General features: G+C 49.2%; 9 protein-coding genes across 9 annotated transcripts; 4 read left to right on the top strand and 5 right to left on the bottom strand.

The window, feature by feature from the left end:
- Positions 1-78: 78 nt before the first annotated feature.
- ASPSYDRAFT_27930 (3-deoxy-7-phosphoheptulonate synthase) lies at positions 79-1,375 on the top strand (the record flags this gene model as incomplete). The annotated part of the gene is made up of 4 exons (XM_040844454.1): positions 79-84; positions 138-192; positions 252-1,157; positions 1,224-1,375. The coding sequence occupies 4 exons, from the start codon at positions 79-81 to the stop codon at positions 1,373-1,375; spliced, it is 1,119 nt and encodes a 372-aa protein (XP_040706085.1).
- A 792-nt stretch (positions 1,376-2,167) lies between these two features.
- Positions 2,168-4,447, bottom strand: ASPSYDRAFT_55179 (F-box protein; the record flags this gene model as incomplete). Its single annotated transcript, XM_040848994.1, has 2 exons — positions 2,168-4,026; positions 4,108-4,447. The coding sequence occupies 2 exons, from the start codon at positions 4,445-4,447 to the stop codon at positions 2,168-2,170; spliced, it is 2,199 nt and encodes a 732-aa protein (XP_040706084.1).
- Positions 4,448-6,056: 1,609 nt separating this feature from the next.
- On the bottom strand, positions 6,057-8,766 carry ASPSYDRAFT_85972 (putative DUF221 domain protein; the record flags this gene model as incomplete). Its single annotated transcript, XM_040851589.1, has 4 exons — positions 6,057-7,051; positions 7,135-8,296; positions 8,354-8,518; positions 8,590-8,766. The coding sequence occupies 4 exons, from the start codon at positions 8,764-8,766 to the stop codon at positions 6,057-6,059; spliced, it is 2,499 nt and encodes an 832-aa protein (XP_040706083.1).
- A 292-nt stretch (positions 8,767-9,058) lies between these two features.
- On the bottom strand, positions 9,059-14,395 carry ASPSYDRAFT_635001 (putative glycogen debranching enzyme Gdb1). Its single transcript, XM_040850237.1, has 3 exons — positions 13,881-14,395; positions 9,495-13,824; positions 9,059-9,420 (listed from the first exon to the last, which is right to left on the bottom strand). The coding sequence occupies exons 1-3, from the start codon at positions 14,093-14,095 to the stop codon at positions 9,352-9,354; spliced, it is 4,614 nt and encodes a 1,537-aa protein (XP_040706082.1). The 5' UTR covers positions 14,096-14,395; the 3' UTR covers positions 9,059-9,351.
- A 215-nt stretch (positions 14,396-14,610) lies between these two features.
- On the bottom strand, positions 14,611-16,557 carry ASPSYDRAFT_40910 (glycerol-3-phosphate dehydrogenase family protein). Its single transcript, XM_040846180.1, has 3 exons — positions 16,080-16,557; positions 14,882-16,014; positions 14,611-14,821 (listed from the first exon to the last, which is right to left on the bottom strand). The coding sequence occupies exons 1-3, from the start codon at positions 16,139-16,141 to the stop codon at positions 14,766-14,768; spliced, it is 1,251 nt and encodes a 416-aa protein (XP_040706081.1). The 5' UTR covers positions 16,142-16,557; the 3' UTR covers positions 14,611-14,765.
- Positions 16,525-17,930, top strand: ASPSYDRAFT_40909 (FAM207/SLX9 family protein). The gene is made up of 3 exons (XM_040846179.1): positions 16,525-16,556; positions 16,609-16,872; positions 16,937-17,930. The coding sequence occupies exons 2-3, from the start codon at positions 16,870-16,872 to the stop codon at positions 17,453-17,455; spliced, it is 522 nt and encodes a 173-aa protein (XP_040706080.1). The 5' UTR covers positions 16,525-16,556; positions 16,609-16,869; the 3' UTR covers positions 17,456-17,930.
- On the top strand, positions 17,913-20,287 carry ASPSYDRAFT_40907 (putative ATP-dependent Clp protease). The gene is made up of 2 exons (XM_040846178.1): positions 17,913-18,643; positions 18,716-20,287. Exons 1-2 carry the CDS (start codon positions 18,199-18,201, stop codon positions 20,137-20,139), a joined length of 1,869 nt encoding a protein of 622 aa, XP_040706079.1. The 5' UTR covers positions 17,913-18,198; the 3' UTR covers positions 20,140-20,287.
- A 262-nt stretch (positions 20,288-20,549) lies between these two features.
- On the bottom strand, positions 20,550-23,683 carry ASPSYDRAFT_143278 (putative Chromo domain protein Chp1p; the record flags this gene model as incomplete). Its single annotated transcript, XM_040841330.1, has 4 exons — positions 20,550-21,072; positions 21,127-21,458; positions 21,511-22,368; positions 22,454-23,683. The coding sequence occupies 4 exons, from the start codon at positions 23,681-23,683 to the stop codon at positions 20,550-20,552; spliced, it is 2,943 nt and encodes a 980-aa protein (XP_040706078.1).
- Positions 23,684-24,336: 653 nt separating this feature from the next.
- Positions 24,337-25,253, top strand: ASPSYDRAFT_85966 (Rab family GTPase; the record flags this gene model as incomplete). Its single annotated transcript, XM_040851588.1, has 5 exons — positions 24,337-24,357; positions 24,431-24,443; positions 24,537-24,926; positions 24,988-25,068; positions 25,126-25,253. 5 exons carry the CDS (start codon positions 24,337-24,339, stop codon positions 25,251-25,253), a joined length of 633 nt encoding a protein of 210 aa, XP_040706077.1.
- Positions 25,254-26,311: the final 1,058 nt, after the last annotated feature.

Below are 26,311 nucleotides of genomic sequence, written 5' to 3'. Positions count from 1 at the left end.
CGTATTTCACTTTTCTCCCTGAATCCTCGCCCCCTCTTTCACATCGCGGCTATCTAGATCTACCTACCCCGCGAAACTATGACTGTGAGTCAACCCATCTGCCAGCTCCTGAGGAACTCTCTCACATGAAACCACAGTTTTTCCTCCAAAACCCTAATGTAGGGGATACCAATCACCTCGAAGATTCAAGGAGTACGTTTTCGTTATGCTCACTGCCATTGACTCTGTCTGACCGAGCTCCCTGTCCATAGTTCTTGGCTACAACCCTCTAACACCACCCAACCTTTTACAACACGAGATCGCCCTGACAGAAACTGCCCGGAAAACGGTCCTTCAAGGTCGAGCTGAGGCCAGTGCCGTCGCCCATGGCACTGATACCGACAAGCGCCGGCTTCTCGTTGTCATCGGACCCTGCTCGATTCACGACCCGGAAATCGCACTGGAATACTGCGACCGGTTACTGAAGTTGAGGGAGAAGCACAAGGATGAGTTACTGATCGTCATGCGCTCCTACCTGGAGAAGCCCCGGACCACTGTCGGCTGGAAGGGTCTCATCAACGACCCGGATATTGACAACAGCTTCAATATCAACAAGGGTTTGCGTGTCTCACGCCAGCTCTTTGTCGACCTGACGAATAAGGGAATGCCAATTGCTAGTGAGATGCTGGACACAATCTCGCCCCAGTTCCTAGCGGACTGTCTCTCTGTCGGCGCCGTCGGCGCACGAACAACAGAGTCCCAGGTCCACCGTGAACTTGCCTCTGGTCTGTCGTTCCCCGTTGGCTTCAAGAACGGTACGGATGGCTCGCTAGATGTCGCCGTTGATGCCATTGGGTCTGTCAAACACCCCCATCACTTCCTGTCGGTTACCAAGCCCGGTGTTGTTTCTATTGTCGGCACCGTCGGAAACCCGGATTGCTTCGTTATCCTGCGCGGTGGTAAGAGGGGCCCCAACTACGATGCTGCTAGCATCGCCGAGGCAAAGGAGAAGCTCATCGCCAAGGGCCTTGCTCCTCGTCTCATGGTCGACTGCAGCCACGGTAACTCGGAGAAGAACCACAAGAACCAGCCCAAGGTTGCCGGTGTCCTTGCGGAGCAAATTGCTGCAGGCGAGACCGCGATCATGGGTGTCATGATTGAGAGTAACATCAACGAGGGTGCGTATATCTTCTAACCAGTCTCGCAAAGCTGAACTTTTGCACTAATATGATAATTCTCAATAGGTGCCCAAAAGGTCCCACCCGAGGGCAAGGCCGGTCTCAAATACGGCGTCAGTATTACCGATGCCTGCATCAGCTGGGAAGACACCGAGTCAACGCTAGAGACACTCGCGAAGGCCGTTGCCACTCGGAGAGAGAAACTGGCTTCCAATTAGGACCACTTCATTAAATTCCAGAAAAATATGCTTGTATTCCGGGTATCTAAAATTGGTTCGGCTAGCGGGTCTTAATAATTCAGAAAAAATGTGAATTTTCCTTGATTACCTCCTGTATACTACAGTGTTTGTTCATTTTCGCCCACGTAGTAATGATGTCCACGTATAAACCCGGATAATCTAGCAATACAACTACTACAAGCCCAAAAGCTGTTTTCCTTCGTTGACAATATCATATCTGCTTACTACTTACAAAAGTACGAAGCCCCCGGTTGGGATGATAGCAAAGTACGAACGTGTGGGCTCCCGAGGTCGAACCTCACCGATTCACACCTGATTAAGACAGCCTAATTAGCTTGAAGTTTTGCCCTCGAGTAATCCCGGCCCCAGTTGGTCTGAGGCTCGGTAGATTCTCGAAGAGTCCATGTTGGACTTAGTCATATGATGGCCGATGGAGGAGTGGACCGACAAGGGAAGTATACTTAAGTGGCTTGTTATGGACAAGGAATGATTGGACTTGAGTGTTGAGGCCCGGGCGAACTGAAAACTCCGACGAGCAAGGAGTGGGTGGGGTTGTCCGCTTGATAGGCGAATAATTATTTCTTGATAATAATGGTATATTGTAAAAAGAATGACAAAGAGCACTCTATGGTGCAAAATGGGTAGGTAGTATGGCATAAGTCATCATGGTCGAAGGAGCAAATATATACAAACGTTGTGGACTGACTATATATTCAAATGCGTCGCGCTAGAGACAGGAGATTTAATAAATATGCCGGCAAAAACTAAACTCTAGTAGACAGCCTCAGCTTCCATCCACCTGCCTTCCAGTTCGGGTATCTTGACATCCACAATCCGTGCAGCGAAGGAAGGACGTCTATCGCCGGCGTTCAAGAAATCGCTGGCTGCCGATGCATTGTGTCCGTTTATCGTTGCTGGTGTGCTGTGTTGACGAAGCATGTGTCGTCCAATAAACTCTGCTCGCGGCTCACATTGTTTTCGCTTGTGCGAAACATTGGGTTGGACCAGGCAGTTCTGAGAGCGATTAACTAGCTGGGCAGATGCGATATGCCCGTCGGAACCGATAGTGAACGATTTGAATGGTATTTCGGAAGCATGCTGCGAGGAAGAAGTAAACGTATCGACATCAATGATGTTGGTTTCGCCCGAGGCACCAAATGCCCAGATGCGAGCACCTCCATGAGAGGACTGAAGAGATAATTCAACCACATTCTGTACCCGGCCGATTTCCTTTCCGTAGATCTTGAACGGCCACATCATGGCCGTCGGTCTGTAGCTGACACTGAGAAGGAAGTCCCAGTCTCCATTTTGGTTCTGAGCTAGACTGCCTCGGCGTTTATGACCCCGTTGCTGGTTGACGAAGAAGTCCCGCGCAAGGTCACTGTCGGCCATGACACCGTCACCTTGTCTCTCACGTTCCTTCTTCAACACATTAAACACATCCAGTGGGACGGAATAAAGCACAAGTCGGTCTCCGTATGCCGCCACGACACGGAGTCCCCAACTCAGATCTGAACCAGATGTGAAGGCCGTAGGAAGCGGTGCATCCTTGGTCGCGTCAGGAGAGTCATTTCCAAATGGTGGAACGCAAACGAGTGCTCTTGTGAGGCTCGTCGGCCCGTCGATTGGGGCATCCGATCCAACACAGAGAAATCCGCTGCGAGCCTCAACGAACAGAACATGAACGCCGTCATTAACTGGAACTGCTCGATAATGATGGCATTGCGTTGTTCGCACTAGACCTACTTGGTCCTTCTGTTCCGGAGCCCATCGACTGAACATTTGAACGTCGTTTTCCATAGCGTGGAATGGACAAGACGGATGTGATTCACCCGATGGCAGATTTTCGCAACCACAGCCCTCCATCCCTGGGCCAGCCAGTGATGAAATAAGTCGAAATTCTAATGGCGTTTCCCGCTGGTTTGGCATGAAGTGAAGGATCTCCGACGGTTGTGACATGGCCAGATGCTTTCGACAATCTTTATTAGTCTGTTGGTCAATCCAGCGTAATTCGACTCCAGAGTCAGAGCCGAATGCGGCACAGCGATGGCTAGGACAAATCGAAAGACTGTGGGGAGGATCTTCGGCAGAGCAAATATCGTAATAAAGGTGTCGAGATTCCATTTTCATGGAATACAAGCTTCCCAAACGGCCGCTTCTCGCAGGAGGGCTACCCAACGTACCGTAGGAAACTCCCTCTGTATGATCGTCATCTTGCCGGTCAACTGAGACGAGATTGCATATCATGCCCAGCCGGTTATACATTAGAGCTGCAACAGTGAATGTCGAAGTACTGGTGTCAATGGCAGCTGATAGGACCTCAACCGGACAAGTTATAGAGGCAACAGTAGCAATATCTGTATTTCTCAGATCCTCCGCTAACATCGGCGTGGATTTTGCCGTGCGTCTGGTGAGCAATTGATAGATGTGGATTATGCAACCCGAAATCACAAGTAGATAGTTCCCACAGCCGCTGACATGGAAGCTCGATGCTGCTGGTACGTCGTTCGAGAAGGAAGAGGTATAAGGCGAGTCACGGGGTGTTCGTGAACGGTCTGCCTGAGAAAGCCGCGAGAAGTCGACAATACTAGTTGTCAAGAAGCCACTTCTTTCAACGTTCATCTTGCGGCCTGACAAAATACACTCGGTTGCGAACCGTTTGCTCATTCTCCATGCTGGACTTTCTCCACAGTTGTCATCATAGCTAGGGCGCCGAGTATGATCATCCCTGAGCCAGCTATCCCACCAGCCTGCTCGCTTAAGCATACTTTCTAGTAGACGTTCATTCAAACTGGCGCGCATCCATTGCGAACAGGTTCGTCGAGCGTTATCAAAATCTCGAGGGCTCAATAGATAAAAGACCTGCGCAAGGATTTCTGAGGGAACAGTGTTCGCCGTGGGAAAAGAGCGTGGCAATACCTCGTCAATAGCACGAGCCCAGGATTTGCAAGTTAAGCGTAAGGAACGACGAGCGTCTTCTGGGACGAATCCCAATAGCCTCCTAGTAACTGTAGGTGGTATTTTGGAAGCTAAATTCTGACTGGTGCCCATATCAGGGTTTGAAAAATCCAAAAATACAGGCATTTCGCTGATTCCGAGAGCAGGGCGTGCTGAGGTTATGAGATAACTTAAACCAATCTGTTTGATGATGTCGAATTGTCCGGGCTGCAAGCACTTCAGGGTACGTAGATAGAAGACAGATTTTATAGCTGTTTCCTGTTGACCAACTTGTTCACACTCATACTCAACGATATTCGGGTTGTAGAATTAGACGAAGTGTTTTGACTGTCATGAGGGTCAAGTCTATTGCCGACGGACAAGGTTGGCCAGAAGCGTGGGTAGTACTTGGCTGGCGTTTCTGGAGAGAGACACGCGGTGGTATTCAATTTGGTTCAAGGATGGGGCAAAATGTAGGCGTTGCTGGCTCGTTTGGTATAGAGGAAAAAGAGAAGCTGCAGCAATTGTCCGAAGGGCGCGGACATGTATATAAAAATGGGGGCGAATCCGGAAATCGGAAGGCACCTGACGTCTCCAGTTTGTGATGAACTTCAACTTCTAATTCTAGTTTTCCAGCGCCACCACGGAGGGGTGGGACAACCGGTGGTCTGAACTTCTGACGTCGACACAGGGCACCCGCAGGCATAGCCCAGGATCAATTCCCCATGGTGGAGCCCGGATTGTCGTGATCCACATGGTCAAAAACCGTAATGGGCGGAGCCGGCGACAGCGCGGTGGGGAACGGGCAAAAAACCAAAGGGAATTGGTTTTCAAGGCTGGGTCAGCGATGTCGAGCTAGTGAATGCGGGAGGACTCAAACCCGGGTCCAGCGGATATGGAGACTATTCTTGTGGACGAGTGAGAATGAAAAAAGGCAGGAGGACGCAGGCTGGAGCGGATCCACGATGGACGAGGAAGAGGAGCTAAAATGAAGGAGATCGTGGGCACAGACGGGTCTGCGCTGCCTCCTCCAGAATGACGACAATCAGCTGCTGCACAACTTGGCAATATCACACGAGCTGGCGCTAAAGGGACTCATTCTCACTTGTGGGACTGATAGTGGGAGCAATCCAAAGCTAATGGGATTGTATGATGATTTGACTGCGGATTGTGAGACTAAGGTTGGAGAAAGAGGAGGAGGGGAAGAACAGAACAGAGCCGCGGAGAAGCTGCGAAAAAAGGGTAAAAAGGTCTTCGAGAACGTTCAACTGGCGCTCGCACGTCACACCAGTGACACCACACACCACAAACCAGCTCTTGTTCCAGTCTATTCTAGGATTCTAATCCTTTTCTGAGGGATCAATGCACAGCTAATGCAGGGCTACTGCGTGCTCCTCCCAAATACATCATAGTCCCTCCAGCATACTTTGTCAATGGCAGATCTTGTTCAGCTCTCACATGAGGCGTCCTCATACCTTGGAGTCGTTCTGTTCATGTATATTGTGGTAGAATTAATATTTACAGCACACCGCGCTGCATACCTTGCAGCTCCAAGCCCGATGATCACTTGCGTAGACAAGACGAAGTATACTGGAACGCTGGCTAGAAAAGACTGGGATATCTAGAGGCAGACATGGAAAGAAAAAAGAAAAAAAAAAAAAAAAATTAAAAGCCTGGACTATAAGCAAAGACTCCGCCTATTTTCCTCTCATGGGGCAGAACCTTAGACTGGGGCATGGTTCTGGTCCTGGTAGTGCTCAAATCCCTCCTGCAGTTCAGGCACAGGGTTGCGCCCAGGGAGCCAAGCACTGTCCAGGGGTAAGATGAGACTAGGGTTGATATATTTCTTCAGTTTAAGCGGCATCACCTGGCCCCCTAGCCGGACCGGGAACGCATCACGATCAATAGCAGGGGGTGGTGAAAATGTCGATGACAGGGAGGGGGAGATCTCACCCGAGTTGGGTGTGTCACGGTAGATGCTCTTCAAAGCAATGAACTTAGTTAGTGGTTCGTAGCTCTGAGTGTAAAAGTAACTGAACCACATCGTAGCCCCAATCAAGGGAACAATTAGTAACGACGGAGTAATTGCTTTTCGGGCAGCAACCAAGCCAGCCATGGCCATCTGGAAGACCGTCAAGCCGACCAGGACTCGATTGCAAATCATCGGCCATGCTCGGCCTGTCGAGTGTTGTCGGTGGTCCATGGCATATAGAAGCTGATATTTGCAGATGAAGTTGCCAATCGTGAAATACATCAACCCAAAAAAGCAGATCAACCATGAGCTCGGTAACACGCTGTATACCACACAGATGATGAGCACAAGTATTGACTGTGGAACAGAATACCCATAACTGAACGTCGGGGGCGCGGAGAGGTCGGCAAAATCTCGCGGCGTCTTAGCCATGAAGAAGTTGATAGGGTACATAAACACGCTCCCGAACTCCAGAAGTCGGAGTGGAAACAGTCCCAAACCTTGAAGGATTAAAAATTTGTAATAGAATGGCGCCAATCCTTCTAGGGAGCCAGCGATGACAAGCGCAATGGTAGTGGCGTCTTTGAAGGAATCCCGAAGGCGCTCCCAAAAACTATAAAAGTTCGTGACAGTACCGATGACGGTGAAGACCACAAAGAGATTGAAGAACGAGAAGAAGAAACTCTTCGAGATAACAGAAAGTTCTACATCCCCTCGGGACATCATTCCTTGGTGGCTTGAGAGCCCTGTAGCAAGCAATAGTCAATACCGATTCCACGGAAAGAAGAATAAAGGTAAAAGACATTAGCAGAATATACCAAATACTTACAATTGTATAAATAAGGCACCGCAACAGTCAGTAAAGAGAAGGCCAGGGTCGGAAGACCTGTCTGGACAAGCGATGTAGCGAGTGGGTGTCGAGCAAGAAGGTCGGCCAGCTGAGGCCACACTTTGTGGAGAGTCTCCAACTTGAGGAGGGTCCCAACGGGCACCAGTAATACGGACCAGAAAACAGAGAGGAAGCAAATGAGTGCGGTGATAGACCATGACTGCAACATTCGCCTGGAGCGTGGCAGGTAGGTATTTCCCCAAACAACGTCTGCCGGGGCCGGTGCCAGTCTAGCGAGGAGCTGCATTGGATGAGGGTCGAGAATCGCCTGAACAAGCATTTGTGCTGCAGCGATGGATTTCATAGTCACGAATGCAAGCTCAGTGGGTGGATACTCTTTTTGGCGCGCATTTTGAATCTGCTCATCAAGTCGTCGGAGTGCCTCCTCGTAGTAGTCTATGGCATCAATCTTTCGGTAGCGTAATTTCAACGGACCGTACCATAAACGTACCGTCGGTCGTGTTTTGATTCGGTTAAATGCGTCGTCTTGTCCATTTTCCAAGAGAAGTCGCATTCTTTCATCATCTTCGGAAATAAAGCTGGAGTCAACAGGTTCCTGACGTCTCATGGGCAAAGTATCTCCAGCCTTCCTGGCTCGCTTGTAGCCCAGGTACCTGACCCAGGCCGTTTCTAGATTCCGTAGCACTTTGAATCGTTGCTCAATCAAATTATCCAGTGAACTCCAATTTCGGCAAAGCGTAACACTTTGGACTTCCCCGATGTGCAAGCCCTCGATGAACTCTGTGATTTTTTCTTCAGATCCCATTTCTGCTGGAATACCTGATAAGCGAATTGTCCGATCAGTTGTGCTCGTTTGTCCCCCGAGATATCTCTGCCTGATGTGGATAATTTTCTTCGTCTCGCGAAGCAGCATATAGATGGCGATACCACTAAATACGTAGGTAAATACCACATATGTCCAAAGATACGGCGGGTCGGTGATTAATGGTTTCTTCCCATCCTTGCCAACATCGATATACTTATCCCAGTCCTCAACGCCTAACTTCCCGGTGTAGCTATAATGAATCGGGAGAAGGATGACCGCAGATAATATAAAAATGGTGAAAAGGAATCGCATCGCAAAACGGAAGAAGGAGAGGAACTAATCCCCGAGTGCCGTTAGCATATCCTACCATGAGCAGGGAGATTCGACACATACAACGAAGGCATCCAGCCCCGCAGACTGGAGAACTTGTTCTTCAGTAATTCGGTATAGCACGGGCACCCATCCAAAAAAACTGTCAGGAAGTTCCGGTAAGTTTAAATCCGTATGGTGCTGTCGCCTCCGAGCCGCGTATAATTCCGTCCATTTCGGCCGTAGAAGCTATCTCGGCGGTAAATTGTTAGCCTAGGCTTTTGCGCGCAGAGTTGGGAGACCGCAAGACATCGACATACGCAGAAGGATAGACACGCCGTTACTCCTAGACCCAAGCTAATGATAAGCTGCGTATACAGGTCTCGCTGGCCCGTGACTGGGTCAGTCGGGTTCGGCGGTCCTTCATCCCCGGTGTGGTTATTTGCGAAAGCAACAGCAGTTACCATTGCCGCCGGAGCAGACTCTGTGAACGACATGACTTGTCGACAGCTGGATCAGCTCTTAACCTTTGTATTATCTCAAACGGGCTGCCCATTTATCAGCGCATTTGGGCGCCAAGTGCTGGTTTTCGAATCGGTCGATCGGGTCGACAACAACTGACGTCAGGGCAGGATGGTGCGCCCTTCACCGAGTTGCAAGGCCGCAAAATTGATAAATTGGCTGTGAGTATTTGGGTATGGCCTCAAGGGTAAAAAATAAAGCGCAGTTTCAACAGTGTAGTGCTCGCGAACAAATTGTTATTGTGAGCTTGTAATCACTTTCAAGCTAGCTACCGTTCAAAGCTCAACTTGACGGTTGCTGATCGGCGGATGTACATAATTAGTCAGCAAGATGTTATTCAAGGACAAATGACTTTATAACTTATGCAAGTGTTATGCAACGCGACTGCAAGTTGTCGTTGGAAACCGCGTTAATAAGAGACGAATTATTGAAAAATTGTTAACAGAAACTGACGGTAAGCACGAGTTTATACTAAGTGATTTACCATGTACGTTCTATATGCTGCGGTCTTGACAATTGCTAACCATATGCTTATATACTCTTCAAGAAAGGACAAAATGCTAGATATATCGTGAAGCGTCATAATAAAGGTCGAGCAAGCAACCAGCGGACCATGCTTGGGTTGGCGACTATAATGTCAGAGTTGTTAGCCTTATTTATCCAAAGATCTCAACGAAACTCTGCGGAGGAATCATAAACATACCGAGTCTGCACAATGATAGCCATTTCTGTTTGTCAACTCCGTGAGTCCCTTCCATGGACTGCCCCTCAACGCTTGTTTACAAGCTTCTAACCTTCTGGTCACCTGCTGGAATGATTCCGTTCTCTCGTCTGCGGACTTCCGCCGGGCAAGATCAAAGTGTAGAAGTGCACGAAGGAAGTACCCGCGTTGCCATACCCATTCTGGGCCTTGGTGATAATTTCTGCCTTTGGATGTCGCGAAGTCGGTGGAGTCCTCCGAGTTGTTATAGTCTGGCCGATAGTTCAAATCGGACGGATCAAGAGTGGCCATACCAATGGGCCCTACAAGAACAGAGTCTGCAAGAGCAAGTGCCGCCAACGCTTTCGATGGTTCAAAAAGATCGGATGACACAACCATGGCAATTGGGAAGTTGGACCGGAGCTGGTAATCTTCGTAGGGTTTCCCGGATCTGTACAGGTCTTTGTAAATTCCGCGGCGATTGACAATCCCGGAGTCGACATCATATTTAGCATCTTCCTTTGGATCCGTTGGAATGTAATAGCAACGCTCGAAGTTGGTTTTGATTTTGGCGGCCCAGTCTTTGAATGTGATAGTCTTGCCATTTTCGATAGCCACCTTATCATATGGGTAAAGCCCCTGTTCGTAAAGGCTTGTGACCCATGTTAAAGCACTGTACACCAGCCCGGTGATTTCAATGGCGGCACCATCCCGAGGGGTACCGGGTACTCCCTTGTTGCCGGCTTTATCACTTTCTCCCATCTTGTCCTGCCATGTTCCGCAGTTAAACTGACTGCCACCAAAGATTAACCCTGTTTCCCAATCCACATTGATATCAATTTGGAACCCTTCAGGTTGCATTTGCACATCGAGATCTGAGCCCGCGTTATACTCGCGAAAGGAGAGTCCATGTGCGTGGCGTTGGAATACTTCTTGGATCACATCCACGACTGTTGAGCTCTGCGAATACGCCCTGGGATCGTCAAATGGAAACCATGTGTCATCGTATGGCAGGAACCGCCTGGGAGTCTTCTCGTTCAGGAGTTCGAGACCATTAGGTGCCATCTTTGTGTAGTCTTGGATGGCCTGTAGCAAGAACCATATGGAATCGCGTGAGTTATATCGCGGTAGCTTACCGCTGCTGAGTAGGTTAGGAATCATCCCATGTTTGAGTACACTGGCGAAAGCAAGAATATGCTCTTTGGCGTCATCAAATCTTCCGGTGCATAGAAGCAAGCCTCTGAGGGAGATAAAAACATCGCGACCCCAACATCTAGCCCAGTCCGTTGCGAAATGTGGCAAGCCAGCTGCAAGACTTGGGACTCGTTTCACAGGCCATAGAGATGCTGAATTTACATATCCAGTCTGCTGCACACTCACCATGGCTAGCTGTTGGATAAAAACTTGACCTACCCGCACATCGTCTCCAAGGAGTTGTATTCCTCTGTTCCAGGCAGCCACATACGCAGTCTGGATAATGATGGCGAAGTAGCGAGGTAGCAGAAAACTTGGTAAGCCGCGGACAGCCTGGAACTTTGACTCCAACCACCTAGCTGGACGCTGTAGAGCAGTAAACTCTGGATCCTCTCCCATCTTTGACAACCGCTTGACAATATAGTCAAGGGCCCACTGACCTTGCCTAAGATGATCGCAGAGTGGATGCCCCAGGCTGTTATACCTAATGATATCTTCAAGAACACTCCACCAGCCCTGAAGGCCAGCATAGATCAGTGGACCATGGTTGGGAATGTCATATACTCCATCTTGACCGCCACATGAATCACGTTCTTCAGCTTCGCAACGGTATAGCACAAAGTTCAAATCAACCAAATTTAATTCGGAAAACGCTTCATCTGCACCTTCGGTGATTTTGTCATTGCTTAACTCATCGGGGTGCTCAAATATCGGAATGGATGTCTCAAAAAGAGCAATAGACCCCGGAATGAATGTATCCAGGACTGATATTGTGGTATCTCCGTTATTCTCGTCGACTCTAGTCCCGTCAATTCTTTGAACCCGACTGGGCAATCCTTGAAGATAAGTTGTGTCGGCGAGAGCATGATCTTTGTCGCTATCTTCTTCCTGGGCTTTAAGAAGCCATGTACCGATAGGCTTGACTTTAGTAGCAGCGAGGCGGGTAGGGGCAAGGAAGGAACCATCGTTTTGACCAGGAAAAGCCGTATGCGCAATTAAAAATATGCCTTTCCGATTTTGTGGATGGACCCTGTGGACTGTGATATATTCACCCTCGTGATGAATAAATGTCTCAGCATACCCTTCCTGACCCATCTTGGTGTGAAGTTCATTGAGTAGCCGCTTTAAACCACATATTCCTTTGAGATTGACCAGTTCGTCAATAGTCGGAGACTCCGGGAGATCAGAATAAGAGTACAAGCGGGTTTCGTGTACAAGGTCTACTATTTTAGGATAGATCTCATCATAACCCATAACACTTCCAATTGCCGAGTCACACATTGCAACAAGGGCAGCGTTTGGAAGTGTATCTTTCGCGGTGCGCTTCTGGGCTGGCATTTCATTGTCATGGGTGCAATCCATGAACAGTGCAGGAACAGGAATCGGACGGATACTGCGAATTGTTTCCGTCTCTCTGCAACTGGATTGGGACTTTGAAAAATCTTGGCCTGGTGAGGGTAGATCCAGTTCAAAACTACCGATGGGGCGGCCACCATGACGGTGCACCAACCGGCTCAGCTCTTCTGTACTCCAGGCCTGCATAGCCTCACGGATGAGTGCATTGATACCAAGCCGCTTGACGAATATATAATCGGCCTCCTCAGACCCGGTAAAAAGTTCGGCAAAGATTGCAAGGTCGGGGCGGACCTTTCGTGCCTCGTCAATCAAATACTCTGCGACAACTAGAGGCGTTGAATGACAATTATCGATTCGGAAACCGGAGAAGTACTTGGCCATCAAGCGCGTGTATCTGGTCATAAATCCCCATAGGAAGGGATTGTCCTCGGGGCCGCTTCCATAACGTAGTTTGACGCAGTCGCCCCAAACAATCACTTCTCGCCGCAGATATGCTCGTGAGTCCGGCCCAGCGTTGTCACGCATAGCATCCGCGTTCCAAATCCAGCCATTGTTCGCCAGTGCCAATGCCTTTGGATTATGCTTCTTAGTGACCTCGTTTAGAGGCAGTCTTGTAAAGTACGACTCTATCAGAGGGCACTCTGTCGTCACAGGCCCAAGTTTGGGCCCGTGATCTTCAATCCTCAGGTACTTGATACGATTAAAAAGTTGATCCATGATAGTGGACAAATCTGAATTGTACTCCTCGTAAAATGGCACGTTGACTACGTCAAGCAGGTTGCGAAGCGAGTTTTCAATAGGAGCAAGGTCCGAAGACGTCGAGTCGAATTGGCCGAACAACGCAGTAGAAATGGCCGCGCCAAGCTGGACATCGATACTTCGACCGTATCTCCCGAGGACTTGTTTTGCAGTCGGAATTCCGTTCTGGCGGATGAAACTCGTCTGCTTTTCTAGAGACCACTTCGCGTAGTTTTCGAGGCCAAGCTGCGCCCATCGCCCGCTTCCCAGATCAATGGGCTTTGATGCTTTCCACTCATCCAATACTTTTCGTGCGTTAGCTTCTATGTCAACGACGTAGAACTCCCATAGACGAAGGTCTTCAATGACATGTTCTTCTACCCCGTTCATAACGGTCGTCAAGTCATCAGCAGTTGCAATTTCAGCGGGCAAACCATATTTCTGCAAATCCTGCCCGAATTTCAATAAGGCAGTATCTAATTCCAAAGCTGCCTCAAGCCAAGGTGCAGTTTCAACACTGTAGCCAGCTTCGGGGTGTTCCTCTAGCCATTTGCTATTATTGGCAGTGTGGTTCCAAACAACATCAGTGAGCGAAAGAAGCGAGTGTTCCTCCTCCATACTTTTGATTAGCTTTTGGACGTCTTTCTCTCCGTTCGGGAATGCGCCATCGTCAAACTCCAGCTGATCAAAAATACTGTACGGTGAGTTCGATGACCCTCTCTTCATTAGAGGTGTGAAGTGGACCATATTGTACTTCCGTCGAGAGATGCTACTAAGGTACTTGTTCCAGTCTTGAGGGTATTTGCCCATGAATTTTGCATGCACGGAAAATATCGACAGGGCATTAAGGGGTATAGTTTGGCTGCCGAGGCTAAGCTTTGGAGCGACATCGATATAATGTGTGGGTGTCCTTGTGGATTCCGGGGCCCGGCCAGGAGATATGCTAAATTCTGGGAGAGGCGAGTAGGTCACATAGAATTCAAACGATCCAGGGCGGGTGACGGGTACATCGATCTGAATGTTTCTGCTGAAATCTGGCGATAACCTGGAACCGCCGTGTCAGAAATTGGCGCACCAGCAAAGGAAGAAGAAATAGCTCACTTGAAAGCCCGAAAGACCTTACGACCGAATGACTGACCATTCTCAGGGATGTTCACCCAAAGGGTTCCGTCCCTACAAATTGAGCTGCTGCCTTCAATAAGGAAGCGGAGCGAGTACTTGGGACTGTCCGGCGGCGGAAGATAGATATAACCCCCGGGTACATCTGGCGAGCCATCATCTTTCAGAGGCAGTAGGTAAAATGTTTCTTGAATCATTTTAAATGGTACAAAGGTCTCAGAATATTCCGTAGCTTTGGTCGACCCTGCTCCGAGATGGGGATTTGGAGAATTGCTGTTGCGAAGATGCGGATGAATGGGGTGACTGCTATTTGGCACTTCTCACAATTCCCGACAGACTCGGGGTGCAAGAGGGCCAGCAGAGAATATATAGGGAAGAGGAGATGTGCAAGGATAGAACCGGTTCCTGGTAAATTCGAGTTACCTTGAGGTCGATAACCCCGCGGAGGGTGACATCATCCATTCAGGCCCCGCCCTGGCCTAGACCCTGATTCTCCTCTCTGCGCGGAGGATGGGGTTCCGCAGTGGCACTTTTCAGCGAGGTTCTGACGACTAGTGTGAGCAAGATTTGCAGGAAACAGGTAAATGGCATAAGTCTATCAAAGTCCAAGTCTATATGTGCAAAACAATTCCACATCATGTCGTATCCGTCTATATCCTCCCCAACATTGTGCATCCGTCTATACCGAAACAACAGAAACCAAATAGTTCACAGCTTAGCGCTCATATCCGACTGCTCCGTATCATTGTTTTCCGAACTATCCGATCCAGAAAATGCAGTTGAGATCGGCTTGCTGTCAAAATGGAAAACAGATTCCAAAATTAATCATCGACGCAAACCAAAGGGGCTTTTATTTTTAGGACCTATTTACCGCTCAATGAAAGATGGAATCTCGTCAATAGTCATGTTGCCTTGGAGAACCCCTGCAAAATTGTAAGAATATTGAAAAATAGAAGATTCCCAAGGGAAAGGTGAATACTTACGGTAAACGGCAGTGAAGAGTGGGAACTCTTCTTCTAGGCCTTGCTTTTTCAGGAAACTGTTGACCTCGAGTGCAGTCAACGTGCCTTGCAGCTTTTGACCGTTCAACTCTGTCTCCTCCACCTGTTCAATCGACTGGTTCCTCTCAACACTGAGCTTGGCACAGCGGAAGTTTCGTCCGCCACTGCAGCTGGTAATCATATCCGCAACACCGGCACTCTCTTCAGTGAAAGTCTTCGTATTGATAGTTGCTCCAAAGAATCGTTCACCGAACTTCACCATCTCCAAAAGGCCAACTCGCATGATTGCGGCCTTTGCGTTGTCTCCCCATCCCTTGCCTATAACCCAACCCGCAGCAACAGCGACGACGTTTTTGAGAGCGCCTCCCAATGATACACCGGCAACATCACTTACAACACTGATGTGGAAATAAGGACGGTGGAAAAGCGCCTTGAGAACGACATGGTCGACTGGCGGGTACTCAGAGGGTAGAGCCTGTAGTTTCACCTTCGACAGTTGTCCTGAAACATCCTTGTGCTCATAGTGCACGATATTTTCGGTAGATCCTGAAGGTGAACGAGCCGGCGTGGGAGCCTTAGAGTCGAAATGCGGAGGGTCATAGCCGATGCTCGACTCAGACCACTTCTCCTGGCCGACTTCACTGGCAATGTTGGCCCCAGAGAGCGCGCCACAGTAGATTCCGAGGATTTTGCCAATGGTTTCAGAGAAAAGGTGGGCTCCCTCCTCATTCACATCCACGCCCTTGATGCAAGAAACTCCACGAGCGTAGGGAAGGATCTTGCCCTTGATCTGCCCACAGATATTGACGATAAACTGATGTGGCAGGTTGAAGACAAGAATGGTGCTGTCACGAACTGCATCCACTAGCGAAGGGTTGGCAATCAGGTTTTTTGGCAGCGCAATCCCTTGAAGGTATTTGATATTCTCGTGCGTCTGGTTAATGACATCGGTCAAGTTCTGAGGGCCCTGGCAGAGGGGAGAAGCGGGGTCGTAATGTTTGGACGACTTCGAAATTTCGACCTTTTCTTCGTAAACCCACATTTGAACATCCTTCTCGAAGATGGCGGGGTTGCTAGCAGTATTCTCGGCGACGATTTTGGCGATGGCGGTGCCCCTTGTTCGCTGTCAGTACAAACGTGGCGAGGTAGATTGGGGCGTATCAAATCTCATTATACATACCAGTTACCTGAACCCACCACAGTCACCTTGTGCTTTTGCTGGTATTGTCCGAGAGAACCCATCCTGGCTGTGTTTGTGATAGATACGGGTGAAAAAGATAACTCTGCGGTCGAAAAGTCTCGAGACGGGATAAACCGCAGGTGCTTGAATGACGTTGAGTGGGACAGGGAACTGTGAAGTATTTGAATGGAGGGGAATTGATTAGTCCGCCAAAGCCGAGGTAGTATTGGTTTTGCAGAGAGGATGCTGAAACGAGATTGACGACACAGAAGACGCATTCAAAAAAATTTGTGGAATCTCGGTGGCAATCACGAAAACGCAGAGTGAAGGCGACTCCAAACCGTGGATGATAATTCGGCGCTGCTCCGGATGATTATCTAGTAGTTAATGTGGATCTTGGTTCGCCCCAGGGGGAACAGTCAAACAGGCAGGAAAGCAGGCGATCAAATGTCGGGATCCCACGAAATGACGTTGAATCTGTGGAGATTTAGCTTGTTGGACTCACCGGGAAGGCGATAATAGGCAATACCGTCGTAGGGTCCAGGTTGAGAGCGGAGGATCGTTCCCGGTCCGGTCCTGAAGGTGGAAGAAGACCGAAGAGGCAAATGCTACTCACGTGCTGCGGGGTGTCAAGTACGTCCAGTACCGGCAAACCGTAGGCGGTGGGCAGCCGTGAGTGATTTTGGAGGTGGTCTAATCCTGATCGGGTTTTTCTTAGGTTTCTTCTTCGGGCCGTTCAAAGTCTGAAAGTCGCGGGAAGTCAGTCGGAGTTTGCGGTACCTCAAACAGAATGGTAAGCTGACCTTTTACCCGTAATTCTTTGGCGAGCAGTCGTCTCACTATTGCGCAATGAGCAGGCTCCCGTCCGATCGGTAAAAAAGCAGACGCATCGGAGCAAGCCTGGTGCGGGCAGCGGAGTCGCTCTCCCTAAGCTCTCGCTGTTCGACGACGACTTTCGGACGACGAAGAAGGATAAGCGCTTGATTAAGCACTCAAGCTTTGTATCGAAAATTGAGAAGAACTCTGCCAAATCGAACAAACGCCGCCGAGCCTCCAAGAAACTTGTTGCCAACCTTGAATCGCTAGCCGATGCCTTACCTGAAGCCGAGACGGACCCCAACGATTCCAGTCAAGTTAACATCATCAAACAAAAGACTTTGAAGCACAGACCAGGTGCCATGAAACGCAAGGAGAAACTTGAAAAAACAGAGCGAGATCGGTTTGCGAAGAATATGGCGCAAATGTCGAACATTCAAGCAGCGCCTGCTCCGAGCTCAGAACCGGCCGCCGACTCAGTGTCAAATCGATGGGCAGCCTTGCGGGGGTTCATTTCCCAGACAATGGAGCATCAGCCCGCATTCAAGACGAACAAGTGAACAATCTGGCGCGAAGGCAATATACGCAAAATTGTGTCTGCCTTCCGAGACGGGGTTGCATCACCAGGGTGCTGCGTCCAATGATACTGGTATCATAATCCGTGACAGACAATATGCTTGGTGCGCGGTGATATTCTGTCCGTTGTGGGAACTGTCCCGAGGACCCGTTGTGGTTGGAACAACTAGCTAATGAAAACCATCTTTATCCCTCGAGGTCGGAGAACACCTGCTCGCCAACACCAGAAAGGCACAGAGCCAAAGTAGGTATGAGAAATGGCTTTGCCCTTCAATATGGGAGAACCAAGGGAGCGTTGGTCCTGAGTGCAATTGGCGAGAGCCTCGGCAGTGATAGCGGCCAGCAAAATCGCATTCCACCTGAAAGAAATTGAGCAAAACTGATCAAACTCGACTGGATAGGAATCTAATGAAGGTCAGATCTGATAGCAAAATGAAAGGAGAAGATCAAAAATCCCAACCCAATATTTATACAATGATTGTAGCCGTCATGTGGTGTGATTTGTAGATCGGCCCAAAAGCGGGGGAGCTCAGGGCGGCGCATTATGACGGGGCGGGTGATTGACCGATGGGATCTTATCTCACGACCTCCTCACCGGCTTGCCATCTCCTCTGTCTCCTTCCTCCGTTTTCTGGGCTTTCCCTTGTTCTCTTACAAGTCACAGTTTGGGTGCCTGAATAAACCCTGCTCTCGACCTTAGCTGATTATTGCAACCGCAGCGCCCCTCATGCTGCGGCTGCCGTCATGGCCTTGTCGGCCGCCCGCACCGCACCGATACTGCGTCCTCCGCTGTCGGCGCCCTCTCGCCCTTCGTCCGTTGTATGCGCGCCGCGGGTTTTCGAGCTCATCAAGGTCCTTCCCTACCTTCACGCAGTTCGACAGATCTGATTTCACAAATCAACCCTTCTCCGGCGTCTACGAGCCCGGCCTTCCCACAGCTGGCCCGCTGGGGTCCACTCCAGCATTTGGAGCTCCTCGGATTACCCCAAAGACACTGAAGCAGTATTTGGATCAATTCGTTGTCGGTCAGGACCGTGCAAAGAAGATACTGAGTGTTGCCGTATATAATCACTACCAACGGGTGCAAGAGCTCCAAAGACGCCAGGAAGAAGCTGAAGAACTACTTGCCAAGCGTGCGCGCAGGGAATCGGTTGAACACCATCCCGTTGAAGGTAAGCCTTGCGCCTGTCGGCGACAATTGAGGGATATCTTCGCATGAATAAATTACTGATATAACCTTTCAGACGAATTTCCAGGCCAGCAACGCACTACCTACCTGTCCACCGGGCCTGAACCACCACCACCACCACCCCGCCTGGGCGCAGACAAGGCAGAGCTGGACGAATCATCACAACTACAGCTCGAGAAATCCAATGTACTTCTTCTAGGGCCGTCCGGCGTCGGGAAGACGTTGATGGCAAAGACATTGGCCAGGGTATTGTCGGTTCCATTTAGTATCTCCGACTGCACTCCTTTTACACAAGCCGGTTATATTGGCGAAGATGCAGAAGTATGTGTGCATAGGTTATTGGCTGCTGCAAATTATGACGTCGAACAAGCGGAACGCGGAATAATTGTTCTGGACGAGATAGATAAGCTTGCAGCTGCAAAGGTCAGCCATGGTAAAGATGTAAGTGGCGAGGGAGTACAGCAAGCTCTCCTCAAGATAATCGAGGGTACGACGGTGCAAGTACAGGCAAAGCAAGAACGCAATGCTCCTCGTATCAACGGCACACCAAGCTCTTCGCCATATCCTTCGAATAACCCACTAGGGAATTCTCCCTTTACGCCTCCGAGTGGCGGAAACATGCCGCACAAGGGCGAGGTCTACAACGTTCGCACCGACAATATTTTGTTTGTATGCTCCGGCGCATTTGTTGGACTGCACAAGGTCGTCATGGACCGAATATCTCGAGGCTCCATGGGTTTCGGCCAACCAGTTCGGACGCCAGCTCAAACCTCCACCGAACGCTCACATTCTGACCCTACAACTAACCAGCCTATTCCCATACTCCCCGGGTCCGAAGAGGAGACCCTCTACAAAAAGCATCTCCCATTTTTTACACCCCCATCAGCCTTATCGCCCGAGGCCGAACCAACGTACTTCAACGCTTTGGATTTGCTTAGCCCTACAGATCTCCAAAACTACGGTTTCATCCCCGAGCTCGTTGGTCGCATCCCGGTCAACGCCGCCCTATCCGCTCTGAGTCAACCTTTACTTGTCCGAATCCTCACGGAGCCCCGTAACTCCCTAGTCGCCCAATACACAACACTCTTTTCCCTATCGGGTATCGAGCTCCGCTTCACAACGCCCGCTCTTCATAAGATCGCTGCGAACGCTTTCACAATGGGCACGGGAGCGCGTGCACTCCGCACAGAGATGGAAACCATCCTTAGCGATGCAATGTTCGAAACCCCTGGGTCGAGTGTGAAATTCGTCCTCGTAACAGAACCCGTCGCAGAGCGCAATGAGAAGCCCGTGTACCTCGGCCGCGGTCAGGGAGGGCGCTTTCACTCTATAATCGCCGCTGAAGAAGATCGATGGGAAGAGAAAGTGCAGCAGAAGAAGTCAAAGGAGAGGCGTGCGAACTCTCAGGCAACTGGGTTTGAAGATGTGCCTTCCATCTCTACATTCAGGGAGTATCGGAGTAAGGCGACTGGGTCGTGAATGTGAATACCTTGTGTCTCTTTTATATCCTGTATCGAGGCGTTCGTATGTATGCTTCACATCCGAAAATATGTTACATACAACTCGTGGCTTAGGTAGCATGGGCGCGTGATATTATCATTTCGCATTTCCTTTTTTTTTTTTTTTTACGATTTCTTTCGTCCATCTATTAGCACTTATGAAATCGCGGATTGGCTTTTTGATTCTACTTCAGTTGTACTGTATGTTGACATGACAGTGATATCCCGGATAATCAATATTCATTATTCATTGAACGCAGTGGTATCTTCCATAAATCTCGCCAAGTAGAGCACGGGATGGCTATAATACGGAAGGGAAAAAAATTCTTTCAGTTTACAGCCAATGGCGTAATGTACCTACAGTCAGAGAAGGCCCGTAAGTCCAGTTCCTCACTGATAAGGCTGACCGTACGTGTGCTGAAAAAGAGATTGCGTACCGGACGAACTGGATGGTTGCTCACAAGCCGGAGTACTGGATGGCATCGAGGTTCGTGGGGTATAACGTGAAGGATCCGCGGTAGAAGAACTTTGTGTCTCTTGCAGGATCATGGCGTGTATTCTTTTAGGGTCGATTTGGTGAAGATGATAGAATTCCTGGGAGCTTCTGACATCGATATGTTGCCAATTTGTCCATCTTTTGAGGGGCTCCAGAGCTGTGATCATGGAAAAACGGCGGAAGCGATGTGCGTTGACTATACTCCAGCCAGCGAAGAACTCGGCAAGATGGTCGGTGTTGCGCTGTTCTTGGGTGCAATTACTAGGAATGGTTGGACAGTCGTCGGAAGTTCGCGAGCCGTATCTGGGCAGTGTAGACGGTGAGATGACGAAGCTAGGGTCATCCTCGATTCTTGGGAGACGACCGTCAGCAGGGGATAATCCGAGTTGTCCAAGTAGATGAGAAATGGCAAGCCACCTGATCCTTATTAGTGTAACTCATGGAAAGGAAGTGCATGTATACAATACGTACCAAGATTTCTTTGATGTATCGTTGACTTCGACCTGCTTCAACAACCAGTTCGAAATATTTGGGCGTACCATTATTTTCCAGTTCCCTGGAATTTTCGTTCGTGTATACTCGCAGAACCAACCCAAGATTATCGTCGCAGCATCCGGTTCGCGGACCATAAAGTCTTCAGTTAATAGAATGACGCCCCCATGCGGAAATAGGCGCTGGGCATGCACTTGGTGACCAGCATACTTAAGTGGCTCAGCAATATTGATATTCCAGAAAGCGGTTGTCTTGCGGAGAATTTCTTTGAGAAATGGGATAGTCTCGTATTCAACGAAAGACTCATGAAACTATACAATTTTTTGTTAGTGGAATACGATAAAGGAAAATAGGAAAACAAACCAGAACAACCCCTTGCATCGTATTTTTCTTGACCATGGTAACAAATCTTTCCCAATCCACGTCCACGCTGTTGGAGAACAGTAGGGAGGTGTGTTTTTTTAGGAATGTGAGGATTAGCTCTTTCTCATTTCTGACGAGCTCCGAATCATCAGGAAACCAGACAAAGAACATCTCTGCTCGTTGAGGCTTATCGGTGTTACTAATTGTAGCCAATTTCTTAAAACTAATGCCGAACTTGGAATACAGGAGTTCATCCAAATCCGGAGCTGTACGAAGGTTCAATCCATCTGGTGCAGGGGCCTGAGTAAGGCCAGCGTTGTGGTTCATAGATTCGGTGGACGGTATGGCTTTCTGTACAGCCGACTTACTGGATACGATCGAAGTTGTGGGCGAGTTCGAGGAGGAGAGTGGCGTATAAATTGATGTATCCTGAAGGTCGAGTGTAGGAAGACTTGTAGAGGGTTTGGTATTTTCTTGTGCGACGCCGATGCTGCGCGACGGTTTCACACCACTTGGCACATTAACTGGCCGAAGGTTACCACCAGTAGAAGTGTTATTCATTTCCCTCAAATGAGGGTAAATTTTCGCGCCTGAATTTAACCTCGCCATAGGTCCTAGAGGGTCCCTAAGAGTAAGGTGAAGGTATCCTCTCTCGGACCAAGAGGCGTCGGCATCAAGGAAGTTGAAATCTGGAGAACCGGGAGGGTATGCAAGCAGTATTTCATCCCACCTGCCGTGGTTGATATGTGCTATTGCAACCTGATTTGCTTGCCAAAGCGACATAGCTGCTCTGCGAAGCGTAGGTTCGGTGTCATCGAAGCCCTCGACCCATCCATTCGCAATTTTTTGGCTTGGCATCTGGTAGATTGTGTAGTGTTAGTGACCTGATGTGGTATATTGGGAGTAGAAATCACAGAATAATTTCGTTTTTATTGGGACTTACACCTTGGCAAAGGGAATTATAATCATCCAGAGTACATAGATCCTTGAACCACAACTCAATTACTTTTCCTACCTTCATCTTAAAGATTCCCCTCGCCTTCTCGAAGGGTATGCCGCATAATCTAACATCACCAATTTCCAGCTTTTCTGGGCCAAGGTAGATCGTGACATACAGTTCCCCGCGGTTCCACCAACGCCCGGAATGTAAGAACTTAGATGTGCTGTTAGGTTTCCTAGCGGGAAACTTCAAGTTAAATTCGCTCGCAGGCTTGGCGGAGCCATGGTGAGTGGCTATATTATCGATGGGCTCGCTGCGGCTTTCGATTAGCTCAGGGTCTGACAGATTCCACGAGTTTTTGTTTGCAATGGATGGAGTATCCGGGGATCTTTGATAGCGATGAGATGATCGGGGCAAGTCCAAAGGACCATTAGAGGTGTGCTCCGTTCGACTATCATCAGCGATATCTGTTACTAGACGAGAGGGGCCAAGTTGCGTAATATCGCCAGTCGATATTGAAGCCCACTCGGCTGGCCGCCTGAGGTCCAGCTGGTTCATATCTGGTGCTGGCTCAGTTCTTCCTAATTTCTCATATCTCCACTTCGTCGACAGGTTTTTGAACAGTTTGGGTTTATCAGTGCCACTGGGCTTCTTAGGCCGGGATGAATCCGGCGTGGATTGGCTGGGTCCAAAAAGAACTGGCGGCAACCGTTGAGCTGATGACCCCAACAGTCCTTGTCTGGCTGGGTGAACCCCATCTTGAAAGAGTGATCTGGGAGCTGGCCCGGGCTGGCGCGAAGTCGAGCCGCTCGAGCCTTTATCTGAATTCGTCCTTCGGATAATTGGGGCACGCTTGACAGCAGTTGAGTTGGCCTCTGATTCTGAGAGTTTCCGCCGTTTTACCAATCTTTTGCGCTTTCTCTCATCCCTTTCCTCTTGGAGTCGGATTAACCTCGCCTCCCAAGCAGCTACATCAAAGGCGGACTCCTTTCCCTCGGAAATTTGCTGCTTTTTCCGCTCCCAATCCTGTAATGTCTCGCCGAAGTTGAAGTTTCCTGCAGGTTCCCAAGTACATCTATCAAGAGAGTAGCCAAGCCACCGAACGAGAAATCTCATGCCATCCGGGAACTCTTCCTCTGCCAAGATCGTCTCGACATCATATTCAGACTGTTGTTCACTCTCAACAGTCGATGTAAGAGAGATTTCATCATCGCTGATGCCTCCCGCCTCCATGATCAGGCGATGGTCCAGCAATAAAAGTTATGCCGCTTTCAAATTTGACCTGCGGAGAGTGGAGCTCCACGTTCTCCTGTCCTAAGGGATTTCCAAACATAGGACGCACGCTCTGTACAATGCTCGGAATGCAGCTGCAGCGCCACGACTGCTGGAGCTGATGCCCCATGAAGTTGGGACAAATATCCAATCTGTTGACCGTCTCCCTGCAAGGCCGTGTGCTTGATTGATATGCAAACCACAAGTCCGGGCCTCTAAAAAGAAACAGACATGAAACGAGCGGGGCACGTGACCCACTTACTAGACCCAAAGGGGGTTACGACGGCCACCGGCTCCTGCGACGAGGGCGGGAATTCATCATCTGGACCTCCTGGAGAGCCTCCTATCTGTGATTTCTCGCTTCCCCCTTGCAAGAAGGTGCGTATGTCCCAGGTGCTTCTCGTTGAAACAGAAACAGTTTTTTCTCCTGCTTCCACCACCGCCAACCTGGCTTTGTTGACTAACTCTCGCGTGCCCCTCCAGAACTGAGTTTCCATCTGTTGTCGGTTTCCGCTCACCAACTGCCGACGGATCCAGCCACGTCGAGTCTTGTCTGACCACCAACTTCACATTTGACCTATATCTGAGCTCAGAGGCTCTTCTAGTTATTCACTATGGCTAACGACGAGTATGATGTGAGTTCCCAAGCTCTTCCACCTTACAAACCTTGGCCGAGAAAGAAAGACCACTAACCCGACTGCCTAATAGTTCCTCTTCAAAGGTACGTTGCCACTGCCCGCCAGACAGAACAGCCGCGATATTCTGCCGCCCCAAATCAACTCAAACTAACGTCGACGTATTTCTATTCGGGCAGTGGTGCTTATTGGAGACTCTGGTGTTGGAAAGTCCAATCTGTTGAGTCGATTCACCCGAAACGAGTTCAACTTGGACTCCAAGTCGACTATCGGTGTCGAGTTCGCAACCCGTTCCATTCAGGTTGATTCCAAGACAATCAAGGCTCAAATCTGGGATACTGCTGGTCAAGAGCGTTATCGCGCTATCACGTCTGCCTACTATCGGGGTGCCGTCGGGGCGCTTCTCGTTTACGATATCAGCAAGCATCAGACCTACGATAACGTCAACCGATGGTTAAAGGAACTCCGCGATCATGCTGACTCCAACATCGTTATTATGTTGGTTGGTAACAAGAGCGATTTGAGGCACCTACGAGCTGTTCCCACAGAGGAAGCCAAGCAATTTGCCAGTGCGTTTCTCCTTCGTTTCCACGTTTGATACGGCTCAAGTGAGGTATTGACAGATTATAGGCGAGAACAACCTCTCTTTCATCGAGACTTCCGCCCTGGATGCGAGTAACGTTGAACTAGCTTTCCAGAACATTCTCACAGGTATGACTGCATATGGACAAACTTCAGCGCGCCCTCCTAACAGCTTACTCGCCATAGAAATCTACCGCATCGTGTCTAGCAAGGCGCTCGAAGGTGAATCTGGCGGTGCCTCGGTTGGTGAGCGTCGTCAAATAATCGACATTGAGAAGACCCAGGATACCGAGAACAAGGGAGGATGCTGTTAAAATTAGTACAACGGTGTTCCGGTTTAGACACGACATGCCGACCGCAACGAGCCTTTAAATTTGTGATGAGATAATTGAATGGTCTTGACGTTTCTTTTTTGCCTGTTTATTTGGCCTCTGCGGAGATGATACACAAGAGGAGCGATGGACATTGTTGGGAAAGGCATACGGGAATATGGACATTGTATGGCAATGTTTATTGGGCCTTACACTACCCCGGACACCTTATTTTGTCATTTTCTACTTCGACTTCTTTTTAACCAGCCTTCTATTCTTTTTTTCTTTTACCTTCAACTTGATGAAAAATGCTATTTCCCACCCCATCCCGCTGTTCCCTCTTGCTTTCCTTGTTTTAACCGCGTCAAATTCAAATCACCTTTTTAATCCACGACACCCTCTACTTCCTTGATTCTTCCAGTGCCTGGCTGAGTTCATCATTCTTATTTGGCGTCTGTGAAATGGCTGTGCGGTCTTTATGCAGTTATACTTGTAGTTATGCTGTGAATAATGTTTACGCTAAAGGACGATGAAGCTAAGGACTGGTAAATCAAGAACGCGGCGACCAGGGCAACGAGGTCAATGCTACGCGCCTGTCTGGAGCTGAGTCGATCGACTGACCACCCGTGGTAGATGAGATTCTCCTTGAAAACCAAATAACAGGCGAGCCGTCCTGTTCAGCTGGTCAAAAATATCCTGAATAAACCCAAAATAAAAACTGCTTCGAGGCCGGAATGACGATAAAGAGTCATAAAGTCTTGTTATAGGAGTTCTGCGTTAAGTCCTTTATCAATGGAGGCCTCAGGGAGATGTACAGTCAAAGGCAAGCAAAGTCAAGCCAGTAATCCAATCGGACCTCGGGTATCTAAGAAGCTTATTTTGAAGCATACATCCAATGAAGATTTCATATTTAGTTATAGGTTCATCAATCCTCAGTAGGATCATACCGGAGGATGGATGGATGTCTCAGATTTATTCTGCGACACGTCTGGTGGTCTCCGAAACGACAAGGGATCCATCCCGGAGCTGCATTTTATCTCCGCAGCGGATTACATAAACCA

The sequence above is a fragment of the Aspergillus sydowii genome (assembly GCF_001890705.1).
Source record: "Aspergillus sydowii CBS 593.65 unplaced genomic scaffold ASPSYscaffold_2, whole genome shotgun sequence".
NCBI classification, from domain to species: domain Eukaryota; kingdom Fungi; phylum Ascomycota; class Eurotiomycetes; order Eurotiales; family Aspergillaceae; genus Aspergillus; species Aspergillus sydowii.
This window is presented reverse-complemented; position numbering and strand designations above follow the sequence as displayed.